The sequence below is a fragment of the Symphalangus syndactylus genome, chromosome 18, assembly GCF_028878055.3.
Source record: "Symphalangus syndactylus isolate Jambi chromosome 18, NHGRI_mSymSyn1-v2.1_pri, whole genome shotgun sequence".
NCBI classification, from domain to species: domain Eukaryota; kingdom Metazoa; phylum Chordata; class Mammalia; order Primates; family Hylobatidae; genus Symphalangus; species Symphalangus syndactylus.
In genome coordinates this window covers 28,468,100-28,484,000 of record NC_072440.2, presented here as the reverse complement: position 1 = coordinate 28,484,000, position 15,901 = coordinate 28,468,100, and the positions used below count along the sequence as shown (strand labels likewise).

At 39.5% G+C, this 15,901-nt stretch overlaps 2 protein-coding genes and 1 long non-coding RNA gene across 5 annotated transcripts in view; 2 read left to right on the top strand and 1 right to left on the bottom strand.

The window, feature by feature from the left end:
* Positions 1-15,901, top strand: part of FCHO2 (FCH and mu domain containing endocytic adaptor 2) — a 130,795-nt gene that overhangs the window by 22,140 nt on the left and 92,754 nt on the right. For 2 of the 3 annotated variants that reach the window (XM_055254473.2, XM_055254472.2), the window contains exons 3-5: positions 6,775-6,849; positions 7,826-7,967; positions 8,059-8,211. In XM_055254473.2, coding sequence (XP_055110448.1) covers positions 6,775-6,849; positions 7,826-7,967; positions 8,059-8,211 — 370 coding nt within the window. Of the gene's footprint in view, positions 1-6,092; positions 6,850-7,825; positions 7,968-8,058; positions 8,212-15,901 lie in introns of all 3 variants that reach the window. The other variant, XM_063623171.1, reaches the window with a different exon arrangement.
* LOC134733520 (uncharacterized) lies at positions 7,681-12,543 on the bottom strand. Its single transcript, XR_010117080.1, has 2 exons — positions 12,360-12,543; positions 7,681-8,188 (listed from the first exon to the last, which is right to left on the bottom strand). It is a non-coding gene; the product is annotated as an uncharacterized lncRNA (long non-coding RNA).
* Positions 14,508-15,678, top strand: LOC129468652 (CTD nuclear envelope phosphatase 1-like). Its single transcript, XM_055254478.2, has one exon. The coding sequence runs from the start codon at positions 14,885-14,887 to the stop codon at positions 15,278-15,280; it is 396 nt and encodes a 131-aa protein (XP_055110453.1). The 5' UTR covers positions 14,508-14,884; the 3' UTR covers positions 15,281-15,678.

Genomic DNA, 15,901 nt, shown 5'->3' with positions numbered 1-15,901 from the left:
AAAAGTCATCACCATAGCCAAGGTCTGGTATATTGGAGTGCCTTTAGATATTGGAATGCATTTAGATACTGTTCTAAAAAGTCGTTACCATACCCAATGTTGTCTAGGTTTTCTCCCGTGTTATCTTCTAGGGGTTTTGTAGTTTTATGTTTTACATTTAGGTCTGTAATACATTTTGAGTTAATTTTTGTGAAGAGTGTAAGGTCTGTGTCTGGATTCATTTTTTTTTTTTTTTTTTGCATATAGGTGTCCAGTTCCAGTACCATTTATTGAAAATACTATCTTTGTTCCATTGTATTGCATTTGCTCCTTTTTTTTTTGAGATAGAGTCTCGCTCTGTCGCCCAGGCTGGAGTGCAGTGGCGCGATCTCTGCTCACTGCAAGCTCCGCTTCCAGGGTTCATGCCATTCTCCTGCCTCAGCCTCCTGAGTAGGTGGGACTACAGGCACCCGCCACCACACACGGCTAATTTTTGTATTTTTAGTAGAGACAGGGTTTCATCGTGTTAGCCAGGATGGTCTCAATCTCTTGACCTCATGATCCGCCCGCCTTAGCCTCCCAAAGTGTTGGGATTACAGGCGTGAGCCACCACGCCTGGCCTTTTTTTAATACTTTAAAGTTCTGGGATACATGTGCAGAACGTGCAGGTTTGTTCCATAGGTATACATGTGCCGTGGTGGTTTGCTGCACCCATCAACCTGTCATCTACATATCTACATTAGGTATTTCTCCTAATGCTATCCCTCCCCTAGCGTTATTTTTTAATTTTTATTTATTTATTTTTTGAGACAGGGTCTCGTTCTGTCGCCCAGGCTGGAGTGCAGTGCAGCCTCCACCTCTTGGGCTCAATCAGTTCTTCTGCCTCAGCCTACTGAATAGTTGGGACTATACACGTGTGGCACCATGCCCAGTGTCTTTCAAAGTGATGAGACTTTTTTTTTTTTTGTAGAGACAAGGTTTCACCATGTTGCCTAGGCTGGTCTCAAACTCCTGTGCTCAAATGATCTGCCTACCTCTGCATCCCAAAGTGCCAGGATTTTACAGGCATGAGCCACTGTGCCCCACCTGATTTATTGTAGCTTCATAATAAGTCTTGAAGTTGGGTAGTATCAGTCTTCCAACTTTGTTCTGCTCCTTCAGTATTTTGTTGGCTCTTCTAGATCTTTTGCTATTTTCGTTTTTTTTACTATTACCAAGTAATGTTGCCTTGAATAGTTTCGCACATATGTCCTGGTATGCATATATATACATTTATATTGGGTATATACTCTGGAGTGGAATTGTGAGGCCATAAGGTATATGTATGTTCAACTTGAGTGACTAATACCAAAGAATTTTCCAAGGTGGTTGTATCAGTTTACACCACCTTCCATCTTTGAGAGTTCCAGTTGCTTTATGTTCTTATCAACTCTTGGTATTGTCAGTCTTTTAATTTTAGCTTTTTTGATAATAGTAGTATCTATCTCATTGTGACCTTAATTTGCATTTCTCTGGTGAGTAATGGGATGATATGTTTTTCTTTTTCTGTCCTCACAACCTGTCGTTTGTGTGAATTATTGAAATTTGCGTGTTAAATCAACTTGCCATTCTTGGCCTAAACACAATTTGGTGGGGATGTAGTTGATCATTTTATGTGTTAGTGGATCAATTTGCTGCTATTTTATGTGCAATTTTTACATCTATACTTGTGAGTGAGATTGGCCTGAACATTTTATTTCTCTAAGTGTACTTGTTAGGTTTTGGTATCAAAGTTTGTTGGCTTCATAAAATGAATTGGGGAGTATATCCTATTATTGTATTTTCTGGCAAAATTTTTGAAAGATTATTGTTTTTTCCTCATGTGCTTAATAGAATTTTCTGGTAAAGCCAGCTGGGCTTGAAATTGTCTTTGTAGGAAGGTTTGAAATTACTTATTTAATTTCTTTAATCATTATAGGACCATTCAGATTTTTTAGTTCTGTGAGTTTGAAAAGTTATATTTTTCTATGAATGTCTTAATTTTATCCAAACTTTAAGGTTTATTGCAAAAATTTATTATTATTATTATTATTATTATTTTTGAGACAGGGTCTCACTGTCATCCAGGCTGTAGCCTTGACCTCCTGGTCTCAAATGATCCTCCCACCCCAGCCTCCCAAGTAGCTGGGGCTATAGGGATGCACCACCATGCCCAGCTAATTTTTGTATTTTTTTTTGTAGAGATGAGGGTTCACCAGGTTGCCCAGGGTGATCTCAAACACCTGAGCTCAAGCGATCCTTCTGCCTCGGCCTCCCAAAGAGTCGGGATTACAGGCATGAGCTATTGCACCTGGCCTGATTTCTATATGTTACACTTGGTTGATATGCCTTTTGAGTCTCTTAATCTATAGCCACCCACCTCGTTACCTTTTGTTGTTGAAGAAACCAGAGTATTTGTTCTAATAGGGCCCCATATCCTGGAATATGCTAATTGCATATGCATAGTTTATTAAATATCTTCCTTTATCCCTGAATTTCCTCAAAGTTGTCATTTAAATCTAGCAGCATGATCAAATTCTATTCAGTACTTTTTTTTTTTGGACTGAGTCTCACTCTGTCACCCAGGCTGGAGTACAGTGGACTCACTGCAACCTCCACCTCCCAGGTTCAAGCGATTCTCCTTCCTCTGCCTCCCCGAGTAGCTGGGATTGCAGGTGCATGCCACCACGCCCATCTTATTTTTGCATTTTTAGTAGAGGCAGGGTTTCACCATGTTGGCCAGGCTGATCTTGGACTCCTGACCTCAGGTGATCCACCCGCCTCGGCCTCCCAAAGTGCTGGCATTACAGGCATGAGCCACTGTGCCCACCTCTATTCAGTTTTTTGGAAAGAATACTTCTTAGGTGGTGGTGTTTACTTCCACCAGAGGCATATATTATCCAAATATAACTGTTTCGTGATGTTAGTGGCCATTGGTGATAATCACCTAGATCTGTCATTTTATTAAGAATTTGCTTTCATTTATATTTTTGCTGGGTATGGAATTCCAGTTGATAGATTTTTTTAATTAATTCTTTTTGAAGATCGTTCCATTATCTATAGTTGAGATGTTAGCTCTCAGTCTAGTTATTGGTTCTTTGAAGGTAACATTTGGTGGTGGGAAGAGTTTGGTTGCTTTTAAGATTTCTTTGTTTTGTTCTTTCTCTTTTTAATTTTCAGCGGTTTTTACTATAATGTGACTAGGACCAGATGTAATTGTTTGTAAACAATTTATCCTCTTAAAGTTTGTTGGGCTGCTTGGATCTGTGGTTAATATCTTTTATCAGTTTTGGAAAATTCCCCGTTATTATTTCTTCAAATATTTTCTCTAACTCATTCTTTCTCTTTACTCGTTTATCCGACTTTTCTTGCTTTATCCTTTATATCTCTTCTCTGTTTTTCATTCTTTTTTGTCTTTCTGAACTTTAATGTTGGATAAATTATTCTCATCAATCTTTTAATTAACTAGATCTCTTTTTTTTTTAATTTTCCTCTTTTTTCCATCTCCTTTTTATGGTATAAATCTCAATATAGTATGTCTAATCAGCTGCTAAACCCCGTCCAAGGAGATATTAATTTTGGTTGTTGTATTTTCTAGATCTGTAATTTGCATTTTTTTTTCTTTTTTGCAAATTTGGTGTGCTTTCCTCCACTTCTTAAAATGATTTCCAGTTCTCTACTGAAATTCTTCTTTTGGAGTCTCTACTTGAAGGGCATGGGATTTTTCTATGCTTTCTACCTTTTGTGGACCTGAACTCTTTTACTTTTGGCTCCCTTACCCTGTGAGGCTGAGAAAAGCTGTTTCATTTCTCAACTGATCAGCGACCTCTTCTGGATACCCCCAAGGAAGAAGCTGCCCCACATACCTGACTGACTTGTCTGGATGCCCTTCTCTTGGATCTTGATTCTTAACTGCCCCTTAAGTTTTCTAATGCTTTTCAGTTACCTTGCCCCCACCCTCAACTTACCATGTTTTCTAAATTTTCCTCAGTGAGAAAAGTTTGTGTCAATATTCTTATTCACTATTACAGGTTAAGTATCCCTTATCTGAAATGCTTGGTACCAGAAGTCTTTTAGAATTAGGATTTTTTCAGATTTTGGAGTATTTGCATATACATAACAAGAAATCTTGAGAGTGAGACCCAAGTCTAAACTTGAAATTTATGTTTTATACACACCATATACTCATAGCCTGAAGGTAATTTTATACAATATTTTAACTATGTTTCTTTTTCTTTCTTTTTTTTTTTTGAGACGGAGTCTCGCTCTGTCGCCCAGCTGGAGTGCAGTGGCACGATCTCGGCTCACTGCAACCTCTGCCTCCCGGGTTCACGCCATTCTCCTGCCTCAGCCTCCCGAGTAGCTGGGATTACAGGCGTGTGTCACCAAGCCCAGCTAATTTTTTTGTATTTTTAGTAGAGACGGGGTTTCACCGTGTTAGCCAGGATGGTCTCAATCTCCTGACCTCGTGATCCACCTGCCTCGGCCTCCCAAAGTGTTGGGATTACAGGCGTGAGCCACCACGCCCGGCCTATTTTAACTATTTTTCTACATGGAACAAAGTTTTGACTGAATTTTGACCATGACCTGTCACAAGGTCAGGTGTGGAATTTTCTGCTTTTGGCATCATGTTGGTCCTCAAAAAATATATAGATTTTGGAGCATTTCTGATATTTTGATTAGGGATGCTTGTTTGTTTATTTATTTATTTGAGACAGAGTTTCGCACTTGTTGCCCAGGCTGGAGTGCGGTGGCATGATCTTGGCCCACTGCAGCCTCCGCTTCCCGAATTCAAGCAATTCTCCTGCCTCAGCCTCCGGAGTAGCTGGGATTACAGGCACCCACCACTATGCCCAGCTAATTTTTGTATTTTTAGTAGAGACGGGGTTTCACCATGTTGGCCAGGCTGGTCTTGAACTCCTGACCTCAGGTGATCTGCCAGCCTTGGCCTCCCAAAGTGTTGGGATTACAGGCGTAAGCCACCGTGCCTGGCTGATTAGGGATGTTTAATCTGTACTGGAAATTGAACTTCTTTACCTTGCTTTAAACTCACCCATTGGTATGCTAATACTAACTGTTTTGGATGAACAAAGTATTACTCTTGTAGTAATAGTATTTTAAAATGACAGAAGAGCTTAAAGGAGCAGGAAAGAGTCACAGTACTATCAGCGAGAGGCAGTTACTCTTAGTATTTCCTTTTTGTTAGTTGGTTTTTGTGCAAATTTGGTTGGGGAAGAGTTTGGAGATTAGTTTAGATATTCTGAGTTTGAGGTGGTTCAAATATCTTAATTATGTTTGGGGCAGTTAGATATTGAACAGATGGGTCAGTGCAAGAGCAGTGTGAAGATCTGGATTTAGACATTAGAAGCAGAAAATTAGTTGGACCAATCAAAGTAAATGGAGGGATGATGGTGGTTGTAGAATGTTCCCCTATTAAGGGTAGCACACATTGAGAAGAGCCAGGCGAAAGGTAAAACTATAAGTTTTGTAGTGTTAAGAAGGCCATACAGGCCGGGCGCAGTGGCTCATGCCTGTAATCCCAGCACTTTGGGAGGCCGAGTGGGGCAGGTCACAAGGTCAGGAGTTTGAGACCAGCCTGACCAATATGGTGAAATCCTGTCTCTACTAAAAATACAAAAATTAGCTGGGCGTGGTGGTGGGTGCCTGTAGTCCCAGCTACTCGGGAGGCTGAGGCAGGAGAATCGCTTGAATCTGGGAGGCAGAGGTTGCAGTGAGCCAAGATCGCACCACTGTACTCCAGCCTGGGTGACAGCCATACTCCGTCTCAAAAAAAGAAGGCCATACAAAATGTATATTCTGTTTTTATAGGTTACATGTCTATAGGATAATTTGTGTCTTTTAGAATTCTATATTTAATGGCTGTGGATGTTTTTTACAGAATAAAATCTCATATGCTAAACAGTAGTTATATAAAACACAGTTTTCTAGTGTGAAATATTTGCTAATATTTTAGATCTAATCACAAAATAAATTAAGCCATGAATGAAGTTCAGGATTTCAGACTTGATGATTCATATTTAGTTTTGTGCAAATGACTGTCATTAATCTCTTGTTCTATTAAATGTGCATCACAGTGTTGAAGAATAATAAAACTAAGTACAACAAAGAAGTATTAAATACAAATGACACACTTATCACAGTGAATCAGCTTACAGAGAAAGAGAATACAAGAAGTAGCACTCATGTATTTCCTGTTCAGATAAGTATTGGTACTAAAGATAAAAAGTGTTGTGATTCCATTAAAACTTTTTCTATGGCTGAGCATGGTGGCTCATGTCTATGATCTCAGCACTTTGGGAGGCCGAGGTGGGAGGATTTCTTGAGCCCTGGAATTCCAGATCAGCCTGGGCAACATAGCGAGGCCCCATCTCTACAAAAAAATACAAAAATTAGCTGGGTGTTGTGGGGCATGCTTGTAGTGCAAGCTACTCAGGAGGCTGAGGTGGGAGGATTGCTTAAGCCTCAGAGGTCAAGGCTGCAGTGAGCTATGATCATACCACTGTACTCCAGCCTGGGTGACAGAGCAAGACTCTATCTCAAAAAAAATTTGTGTGTGTGATATAAATTATTTTAGTTCTATATCAGAAAGGACATTTAAAGATAGGCCAGAAATTCATGACTACGTATATGTACTTATTTTTAACATGTAATTTTTGAGGTATCTTTTTGTTTTGCATTTTTAATTGTATTTTGATAACTTTGCTGTTTTTGGTCACTGAATAAGAGGTATTATGATGTGGATATTTGATTTAACAGAGCTACCATAGAGGAGGCATACTCTAGGTCAATGACAAAACTAGCAAAATCTGCAAGCAATTATTCACAACTTGGGTGAGTTAATTTCTTCCTCTTTTTCAATGTTCATTTAGGCAAAGTTCTTAAGGATTCTAGGTTCCTTTTGAGGACCTAACAGTTCAAAAACATAGTAAAATATATGCTTATTTTAAAAGTATCTGTAAATATTAATATATTCTTCACTTGTTAGAAAATATAATTGAACTTGCTGAATCAGTCAATGCAGTCAAGAGTAAACGAAATTTATTTTTTCCCTTTTTAAAAACTACTTAGTCATTCAATAGTGTTTGAGATTATAAATGTTTATCTTATGCACATGCAATGTATTTATTCTAGTTGTCTGTAAGTTCCTATTTAAATTCTGTTGTAGTTTAACAGTGATCTTTAAAAACTCACTTAAGATAAACTTTATTGAAATGATTAAGATGCATTAAAAATGTCTCCTGTGATTTTATAGACTGTCATTAAATCTTCCTTTTAAAAATTTGTATTAAAAATGTGTTCCTTGAAAAATGAAAATAATGAAAAGAATACATTTAAAATGAGATGTGCTCATTGCCATAACAATTATGGAAAGAATAATTATCTAAAAATTGGACTTTTGTGTGTTTAAATTCACTGAAACTTTGTTTTTGATGAAACATTTTAAATGGAATACTTGTTTTAAATTGAAGTTTGATAACAGTTAATTTTTAACAATAGACAGTGATAGGCTTCTGATACAAGTATAAATAACTAAATCAACTCAGAAATTAATATAATTAAGAGGGTTAAGACGTGATAATGTAATTAACCCATTTCTATATTCCTGAGGTCCAAAAATATTTTAAATAACCAATGATAAAAAAATTCAAGATCAGCCTGTCAACCATTTTATTCATTATTTTAATTTCATCTTTTGCCTAAATAAAGTTGCCGTATATACCACTATTGTTTCCATTGTTTCCCTGTTAGAACCTTAATTTTCTTTTTTACTTTTAGTAAGTTATTCCCATATTTTTTATTTTCTTAGAACATTTGCACCAGTATGGGATGTATTCAAAACATCTACAGAGAAATTAGCAAATTGTCACTTGGATCTTGTTAGAAAATTACAAGAATTAATAAAGGAAGTTCAGAAGTATGGAGAAGAACAAGTAAAATCTCATAAAAAGGTATCAGTTTTTTTCCTGTTAAAGAATTGATTGGTCAGATATTGAGTTTTTATAGTTCAGTCGTTTTGATGAATCATTTCTTACTAAACAGACTAAAGAAGAAGTTGCAGGAACTCTGGAAGCTGTCCAAACCATTCAGAGCATAACTCAGGCCCTCCAGAAATCCAAGGAAAATTACAATGCCAAGTGTGTAGAACAGGAGCGTTTGAAAAAGGAAGGAGCTACACAAAGAGAAATAGAAAAGGTAATCATAATAAAAATTACATATCTGTGGTTTCAAAGCACCTTGACATACAAAATTGCATTTAATATTTAGATCAAACTCAAAATTATCTCATTTTAAAGATGAAGACACTGTGCCTTACAGTCCTAGTGATTTACCCAAGTAAAACACAGGAGATTTGTAAAGTATATTGTCTGTGATAAATAGGTTAGCAAGCACTAAAAAACAATGATTGATTTGAGACGGAGTTTTGCTCTTGTGCCCAGGCTGGAGTGCAGTGGCGTGATCTTGGCTCACTGCAGCCTCTGCCTCCTGGGTTGAAGTGATTCTCCTGCCTCAGCCTCCCAAGTAGCTGGGATTACAGGCTCATGACACCACATCCAGCTAATTTTGTATTTTTAGTAGAGATGGGGTTTTGCCATGTTGGTCAGGTTGGTCTCGAACTCCTGACCTCAGGTGATCCGCCTGCCTTGGCCTCCCCAAGTGCTGGGATTACAGGCATGAGCCACCACACCCAACCAAAAAACAAAGATTTTTTAAATGTCAGTGACACATTTTCAGGATATTTTTGTGGTAACATAATTGAGGTAATTACTTTGTGTAAAATTTAACCATGAGGTAAAATTGTTTTGAAACAAGATTTTGGTATATTTAGAAAGATATAGGTACTTGCACATAAGCTTTAAATATGTGTTGTGGTGATTTATTGCTGACTTTGAGCACATTTATGTAGCATTGTGGTAAACCACAACCTTATCTTCCATTTATGTTTTAATGGAAGGTAGCTTTTCTCCTTTCAAAACAGTTTAACCATTTACTTATTTGATATGGTATATCTCACTTAAGAATGAGCCATGTGGAGCGATAATTTTGAAAGCTTTGTAAAATGTTTGAAATATCCAGTAAAAAAAGAAAGCCAAATTGTACCAATAGTATGATTATGACTATAAAAGGGCTGTGTATTTATATACTTTTACATGTTTAAATGCACACTTTATTTTTGATGAAGCATATTAAACGGAATACTAATTTTACATTGAAGTTTGATAAGAGTTAATTTTTAACAATAGATGGTGATAGAAAGTCTTCTGTTACAAGTCTGAATAACCAAATCAACTCAGAAATTAATATCATATAATTAAATAAGAGGGGCTGTTACAAGACTTGTGATAATGTAATTAATCCATTTCTATATACCTGAGGTCGAAAATATTTTAAACAACTAACCAATGAAATATGATATATGACTATGCATGGGCAAAAAACTAGAAGAGAATGTGGAAAAATGAAAATAGGTGATTTAGAATTTGGAGCAATAAGGCACATAATCTCAGGACCTTCTGGGGACTGTGTCACAGATGAAAAAAATGAATTTGGAGCAATATATTGTGTTTATATAATAAATAAAAATTGGGTTTGTATAATAAAAATTGAGAGGGGCGAAAATGAGACACAATAAATTCATGGTTTGAAAACACCCTCTGCTTCAGACATAGCAATTATGAATAAAATATAAAAAGGGAAAACAAAATAACAGGGTCCAAAAAGAATAATATTTTATCTCTGTGGACCAGAATAGAACAGAAATCCAAAATGGCACGTAGAGATTGATTATGCAAGCTGTTGAACTCAAAAGTCCTAAAGTAGGCAGTGGAATTTGGCTCTTACATGGCAAAAGGGACTAAAAGCTCCCCTCTTGGGATGAGGTACAAGGAGCCTGGCTCATTGCCTGAAACTATAGATAGGGAGAAAAGAAGGCTTTTGGGTTGCTGACAAGAACTAAAGCCTTATTGGAAGTTGGGGATTTAGGGACACAGATACAGAGACACAATCCTGACTTGAAATCAAGCCAAGGAATCATTTCATGACTATTTTGGCCATATCTACAATGTTCTTGCAGGGAAGTAATTAAAAATTACTTTCGTAAGACTGAAATGAAATTGGGGCCTTGGAGGGGTGGCAGGAGATAACCTGAAAACTGCCTGGGGACGGGTGAGCATAAAGTATAAAGCATAACACAATTCTAGGAGGTACCATTTATGTTTTATTCTATGAATGTTCAGCAGTACTGATGAAGGGAGAGAGAGAAGAAGAGAAAAGAGGGCAAAAATCCAAAAAAAAAACTCGTATTCTGAATGAGCAAACAACCAAAATTGTAGAGCACACCTAAGAAATCTAATACTAGAACAACCAATAAATTCAATAATTGGAATAAGAATTTACTCCAGATGAAATTTAAATTTCTAAAAAACGAGCAAAAACGATGTGTCTTGAGGATGTTCAAATAAACATAAACTTACATTAAAGAAGATTAAGAAATTAAACGTAATGAAACAAGATCTAGATAGAAAAAACAGCTAATTGAAAACTTGAAAATGAAAAATATGGTTATTGAACTTTTTAAAAAGCAGTAGAGGAAAGAAACTTTAGACTTGATATAGTCAAAGAATGAGTTTTGAAGATAGTATGGAGGGACCTTACCCAGAACATAGTAGGAGAGGCAAACGTTACCAACATTGCTCCAATACTAATTTCAGAAGGAAAAAAATGGAGGAGATGGAAGGACAAGTAATATTTGAAGAGTTAACAGCTCAAAATGTTTCAGAATTGAAGAAATTCAAGAGCCCTCATATTGAAAGTACATTATAGGTATTAAGCAGGTTAAATAAATTCAGACCTAGACCCCAGAGAAAAAGAAAATGGAGATTTTTTTTTTCCTCATATGAAATCAGAATGCATTTTCAATTGATGGTATTGTATAGTCATGGTTGGTAAGGTAGCTTTTATGGTGTAGTTGAATTGCCTGTGTAAACTTCGTTGCATGATTGGACAGCTACAATGCTTTGATATTTCAGTTAACAGACCATTTAAGGACCATTTGAGGAAGTAATGGCTTTGATTATTTTCTGAAAATCTTTTAGTGATACCTTTTGGTAAGATCAAGTGCTTGGAAGAAAATCTGAAGATAATAATGGAGCACTTTAAAGAAATGGTCTGTCAACTGACAAAAACAAGCAATGGGGAAAGGATTCCCTATTCAATAAATGGGTCTGGGATAACTGGCTAGCCATATGCAGAAAATTGAAACTGGACCCCTTTTTTACACCATATACAAAAATCATCTCCAGATGGATTAAATACTTAAATGTAAAACCCAAAACTATAAAAACTCTGGAAGACAACTGAGGCAATACCATTCTGGACATAGGAACGGGCAAAGATTTCATGACAAAGACACCAAAAGCAATTGCATCAAAAACAAAAATTAACAAATAGCATCTAATTAAACGTAATGGTTTCTGCACAGCAAAAGAAACTATCAAAAGAGTAAATAGACAACCTGTAGAATGGGAGAAAATGTTTGCAAACTGTGCATCTGACAAAGGTCTAATATCCAGCATCTATAAGGAACTTAAACAAATTTAAAAGAGAAAAACAATCCTATTAAAAAGTGGGCAAAGGAAATGAACAGACACTTCTCAAAAGAAGACATACATGCAGCCAACAAGCATATGAAAAAAAGCTCAACATCAGTGATGATCAGAGAAATGCAAATCAAAACCACAATGAGATACCATCTCACACTAGTCAGAATGACTATTATTAAAAAGTCAAATAACAGATGCTGACAAGGTTGTGGAGAAAAGGGAATGCTTATACACTGTTGGTGGGAGTGTAAATTAATTCAGCCATTGTGGAAAGCAGTGTGTGGCGATTCTTCAAAGAGCTAAAAACAGAACTACCATTCACCCCAGCAGTCCCAGTACTGGATATATCCCCAAAGGACTATAAATCGTTGTACCATAAAGACATGTGCATGTGAATATTAATTGCAGCACTATTCACAATATCTAAATGCCCATCAGTGACATTTGATAAAGAAAATGTGGTACATATTCACTGTGGAATACTATGCAGCCATAAAAAAGAATGAGATTGTATCTTTTGTGGGAACATGGATGGAGTTGGAGCCTATTATTCTTAGCAAACTAATGCAGGAACAGAAAACCAAATATTGCATATTCTCATTTATAAGTGGGAACTAAACAACGAGAACACGTAGAAAGAGAGGAACAACAGACACTGGGGCCTACTGGAGGGGAGAGGGTGGGAAGAAGGGAAGAAGGAGAGGATCAGAAAAAATACCTATCAGTTACCGTGCTTATTACCTGGATGACGCATAAGCTGTGCACCACACCCCCGTGACACACAGTTTACCTATATAAGAAACCTTCACATGTTCCCCTGAACCTAAAATAAAAGTTAAAAAAAGGAAATGCTTTGTCAGTAAACAGAAAACTGAAAATAATTTGAAAGAAATAATCATAATACATATAAATGTATTAGACTCCTGGTGTGGTTTGTTTTCTGTTGCTTATGACAGAATACCTGAAACTGGGTAATTTTGTTGTTTTTTTTTTTTTTTTTTTTTTTGAGACGGAGTCTTGCTCTGTCTCCCAGGCGGGAGTGCAGTGGCGCGATCTCGGCTCACTGCAAGCTCCGCCTCCCGGGTTCATGCCATTCTCCTGCCTCAGCCTCCCGAGTAGCTGGGACTACAGGCGCCCGCCAACACGTCCGGCTAATTTTTTGTATTTTTAGTAGAGATGGGGTTTCACTGTGTTAGCCAGGATGGTCTCGATCTCCTGACCTCGTGATCCGCCCGCCTCGGCCTCCCAAAGTGCTGGGATTACAGGCTTGAGCCACCGCGCCTGGCCTATTTTTTTTTTTTTTTGAGACAGAGTCTCACTCTGTCACCCAGGCTAGGGTGCAGTAGCGGCATCTCAGCTCACTGCAACCTCCGCCTCCTGAGTTCAAGCAATTCTGGTGACTCAGCCTCCCGAATAGTTGGGATTACAGTCGTGTGCCACCTCGCCTGGCTAATTTTTGTGTTTTTAGCAGAGATGGGGTTTCACCATGTTGGCCAGGCTGGTCTTGAACTCCTGACCTCAGGTGATCTGCCCGCCTTGGCCTCCCAAAGTGCTGGGTGTGAGCCCCCATGCCTGGCTTGAAACTGGGTAATTTATAAAGAAAGGAATTTATTTTTTACAGTTATGGAAGATGAGAAGGACGTCCAACATTGAGGGGCCACATCTAGTGAGAGCCTTCTTGCTTGTGGGGAGTCTGCTGAATTCTCAGAAGATGCAGGACCTCATATGAGGGGGCTGTTTAGGTCTCTCTTTGCTCCTTATAAAGCTGTCAGTCCTATTTCCATGATAATCCATTGATTCATGAACCGATTAATACATTAATAGATTAATCTATTTATGAGGGCAGAGCCTTCATGACTGAATCATCTATTAAAGGCTCCACCTCTCAATACTGCCACATTGGGGATTAAGTTTCACAAGCATTCAAACCATAGCAGCTCCTCTAATCATAGATCAATTGTCAAATTGAAAAAAAAAAATCCTGTTGGCCAGGCATGGTGGCTCACACTTGTAATCCCAGCACTTTGGGAGGCCAAGGTGGGTGGATCACCTGAGGTCAGGAATTAAAGACTAGCCTGGCCAACATGGCCAAACCCCTTCTCTGCTAAAAAGACAAAAATTAGCCAGGCGTGGTGGCGGGCGCTTGTAATCCCAGCTACTCAGGAGGCTAAGGCAGGAGAATCACTTGAACCCAGGAGGCGGAGGTTGTAGTGGGCCAAGATCGTACCACTGCACTCCAGCCTGGGCAACAAGAGGGAAACTCCGTCTCAAAAAAAAAAAAAATCCTGTTATGTGTTTCATATAATGGGACACAATACAGTAGTTTAAATAAATATTACTCTTGCAAAGAAAAGGAGAAAGAATAGATTGAGTCTTGAAGCTAGGTGATGGATTCACATTAAAAAAGAATGACATGTATTAACGTGAGTAAATGTAAAAAGCATAATATTGAGCAAGAAAAAGTTTCAAAAGGATGTGTAGAATTTGATGCCTTTTATATAACCTTTAATTCTGTGTAAAAAAAGAAAAAAGCTATTGACCCTCTGCTTTCCCCCCTCCCTTCCCCCTTCATCCTTGCTCCCTTCCCCACTGTCCCCTCCCCCAATTGTCTTTCCCCTTCTCTCCTGGTCTCGGAGGACCCAATCCTAGCCCGACGTGTCTCAGCCCCCAACTTCCCCAAAGCCGTTGGCGCCACTCCCAGCCCATGTGGGCCCCCGCAGGCTGCCCACGCCTGTCCGCCAGCTCCCCGTTCCGCTGGGCTTTCCAAAACCTTGCCAGGGGTGACTTTCTGAGCCGCTTGCTCCATCCCCCTCTCTGCAGCCTCTCCTGCCACTCAGGGCTGCCGTTCCCCCTCCCGGCAACGGGGGGCTGGCGGAGCTGTGCCACGGGGGCCCCCCGGGGCCGGCGGGGCCAGCAGTGCCGGGGTCATCAGGAATTTGATGCGGACGCGGTGTCTGCTGGGGCTGCGCACGTTCGTGGCCTTCGCCGCCAAGCTCTGGAGTTTCTCCACTCTTTTGCGGTGGCAGATCTGCACGGTAATTCAGCACCAAACTGTTCAATATGATATCCTCCCCTTATCTTCTAGTCCTGGAATCAGCTAGGTGAAGAGGAAGATCCTGGTGCTGGATCCGGATGAGACACTTATTCACTCCCACCGTGATGGGGTCCTGAGGCTCACAGTCTGGCCTGGAACGCCTCCTGACTTCATCCTCAAGGTGGTAATAGACAAACATCCTGTCCGTTTCTTTGTACATTAGAGGCCCCATATGGATTTCTTCTTGGAAGTGGTGAGCCAGTGGTGGGAGCTGGTGGTGTTTATAGCAAGCATGGAGATCTATGGCTCTGCTGTGGCAGATAAACTGGACAATAGCAGAAGCATTCTTAGGAGGAGATACTACGGACAGCACTGCACTTTGGAGTTGGGCACCTACATCAAGGACCTCTCTGTGGTCCACAGTGACCTCTCCAGCATTGTGATCCTGGATAACTCCCCAGGGGTTTACAGGAGCCATCCAGACAAGGCCATCACCATCAAATCCTGGTTTAGTGACCCCAATGACACAACCCTTCTCAACCTGCTCCCGATGCTGGATGCCCTCGGGTTCACCGCTGATGTTGGTTCTGTGCTGAGCCACAACCTTCACCAGTATAGCCTCTGGTGACAGCTGCTCCCCCTTCACCTGAGTTGGGGTTGAGAGAAAAGGGAGGGCGAGCCCTTGGGATGCCGTTTGATGCCCTGTCCAATGTGAGGACTGCCTGGGCAGGGTCTGCCCCTCCAACCCCTCTCTGCACTGGAAGCCCTACACTCCACTTGGAGTCTGGATGGACGCATGGGCCTGGGGCCCTGAAGCAGCCTCACTCTAACTTCGTGTTCACACTCCATGTGTGAATCGAGTTCAGGCTGGGAGACAGGCGGAGGCCTAGGAGAACTAAAACAGTGTTTGTGGTGGAGAGGCAGGACTGGCCAGAGTTACAGATGTACAGTGATCCAGGAGGCTCAAAGAGAAGCCAAGTCATCTTTGTTGTGATTTGATTTTTTTTTCTAAACTCTTGTACAAAACTGAAAAAAAAATGCTATTTATATACAAGTAAAGTATTAGGGACATGTATGGGGACAGTAAACAATAAGCACATGATGGAAATTACTTGTGATGAGAAAGTAAGGGGAATGGGACAGGAGCTGACCATATTCAAAATATAATAATGACTTTAAAAAATGTGGCCGTTCGTGGTGGCTCACACCTATAATCCCAGCACTTTGGGAGGCTGAGGCGGGTGGATCA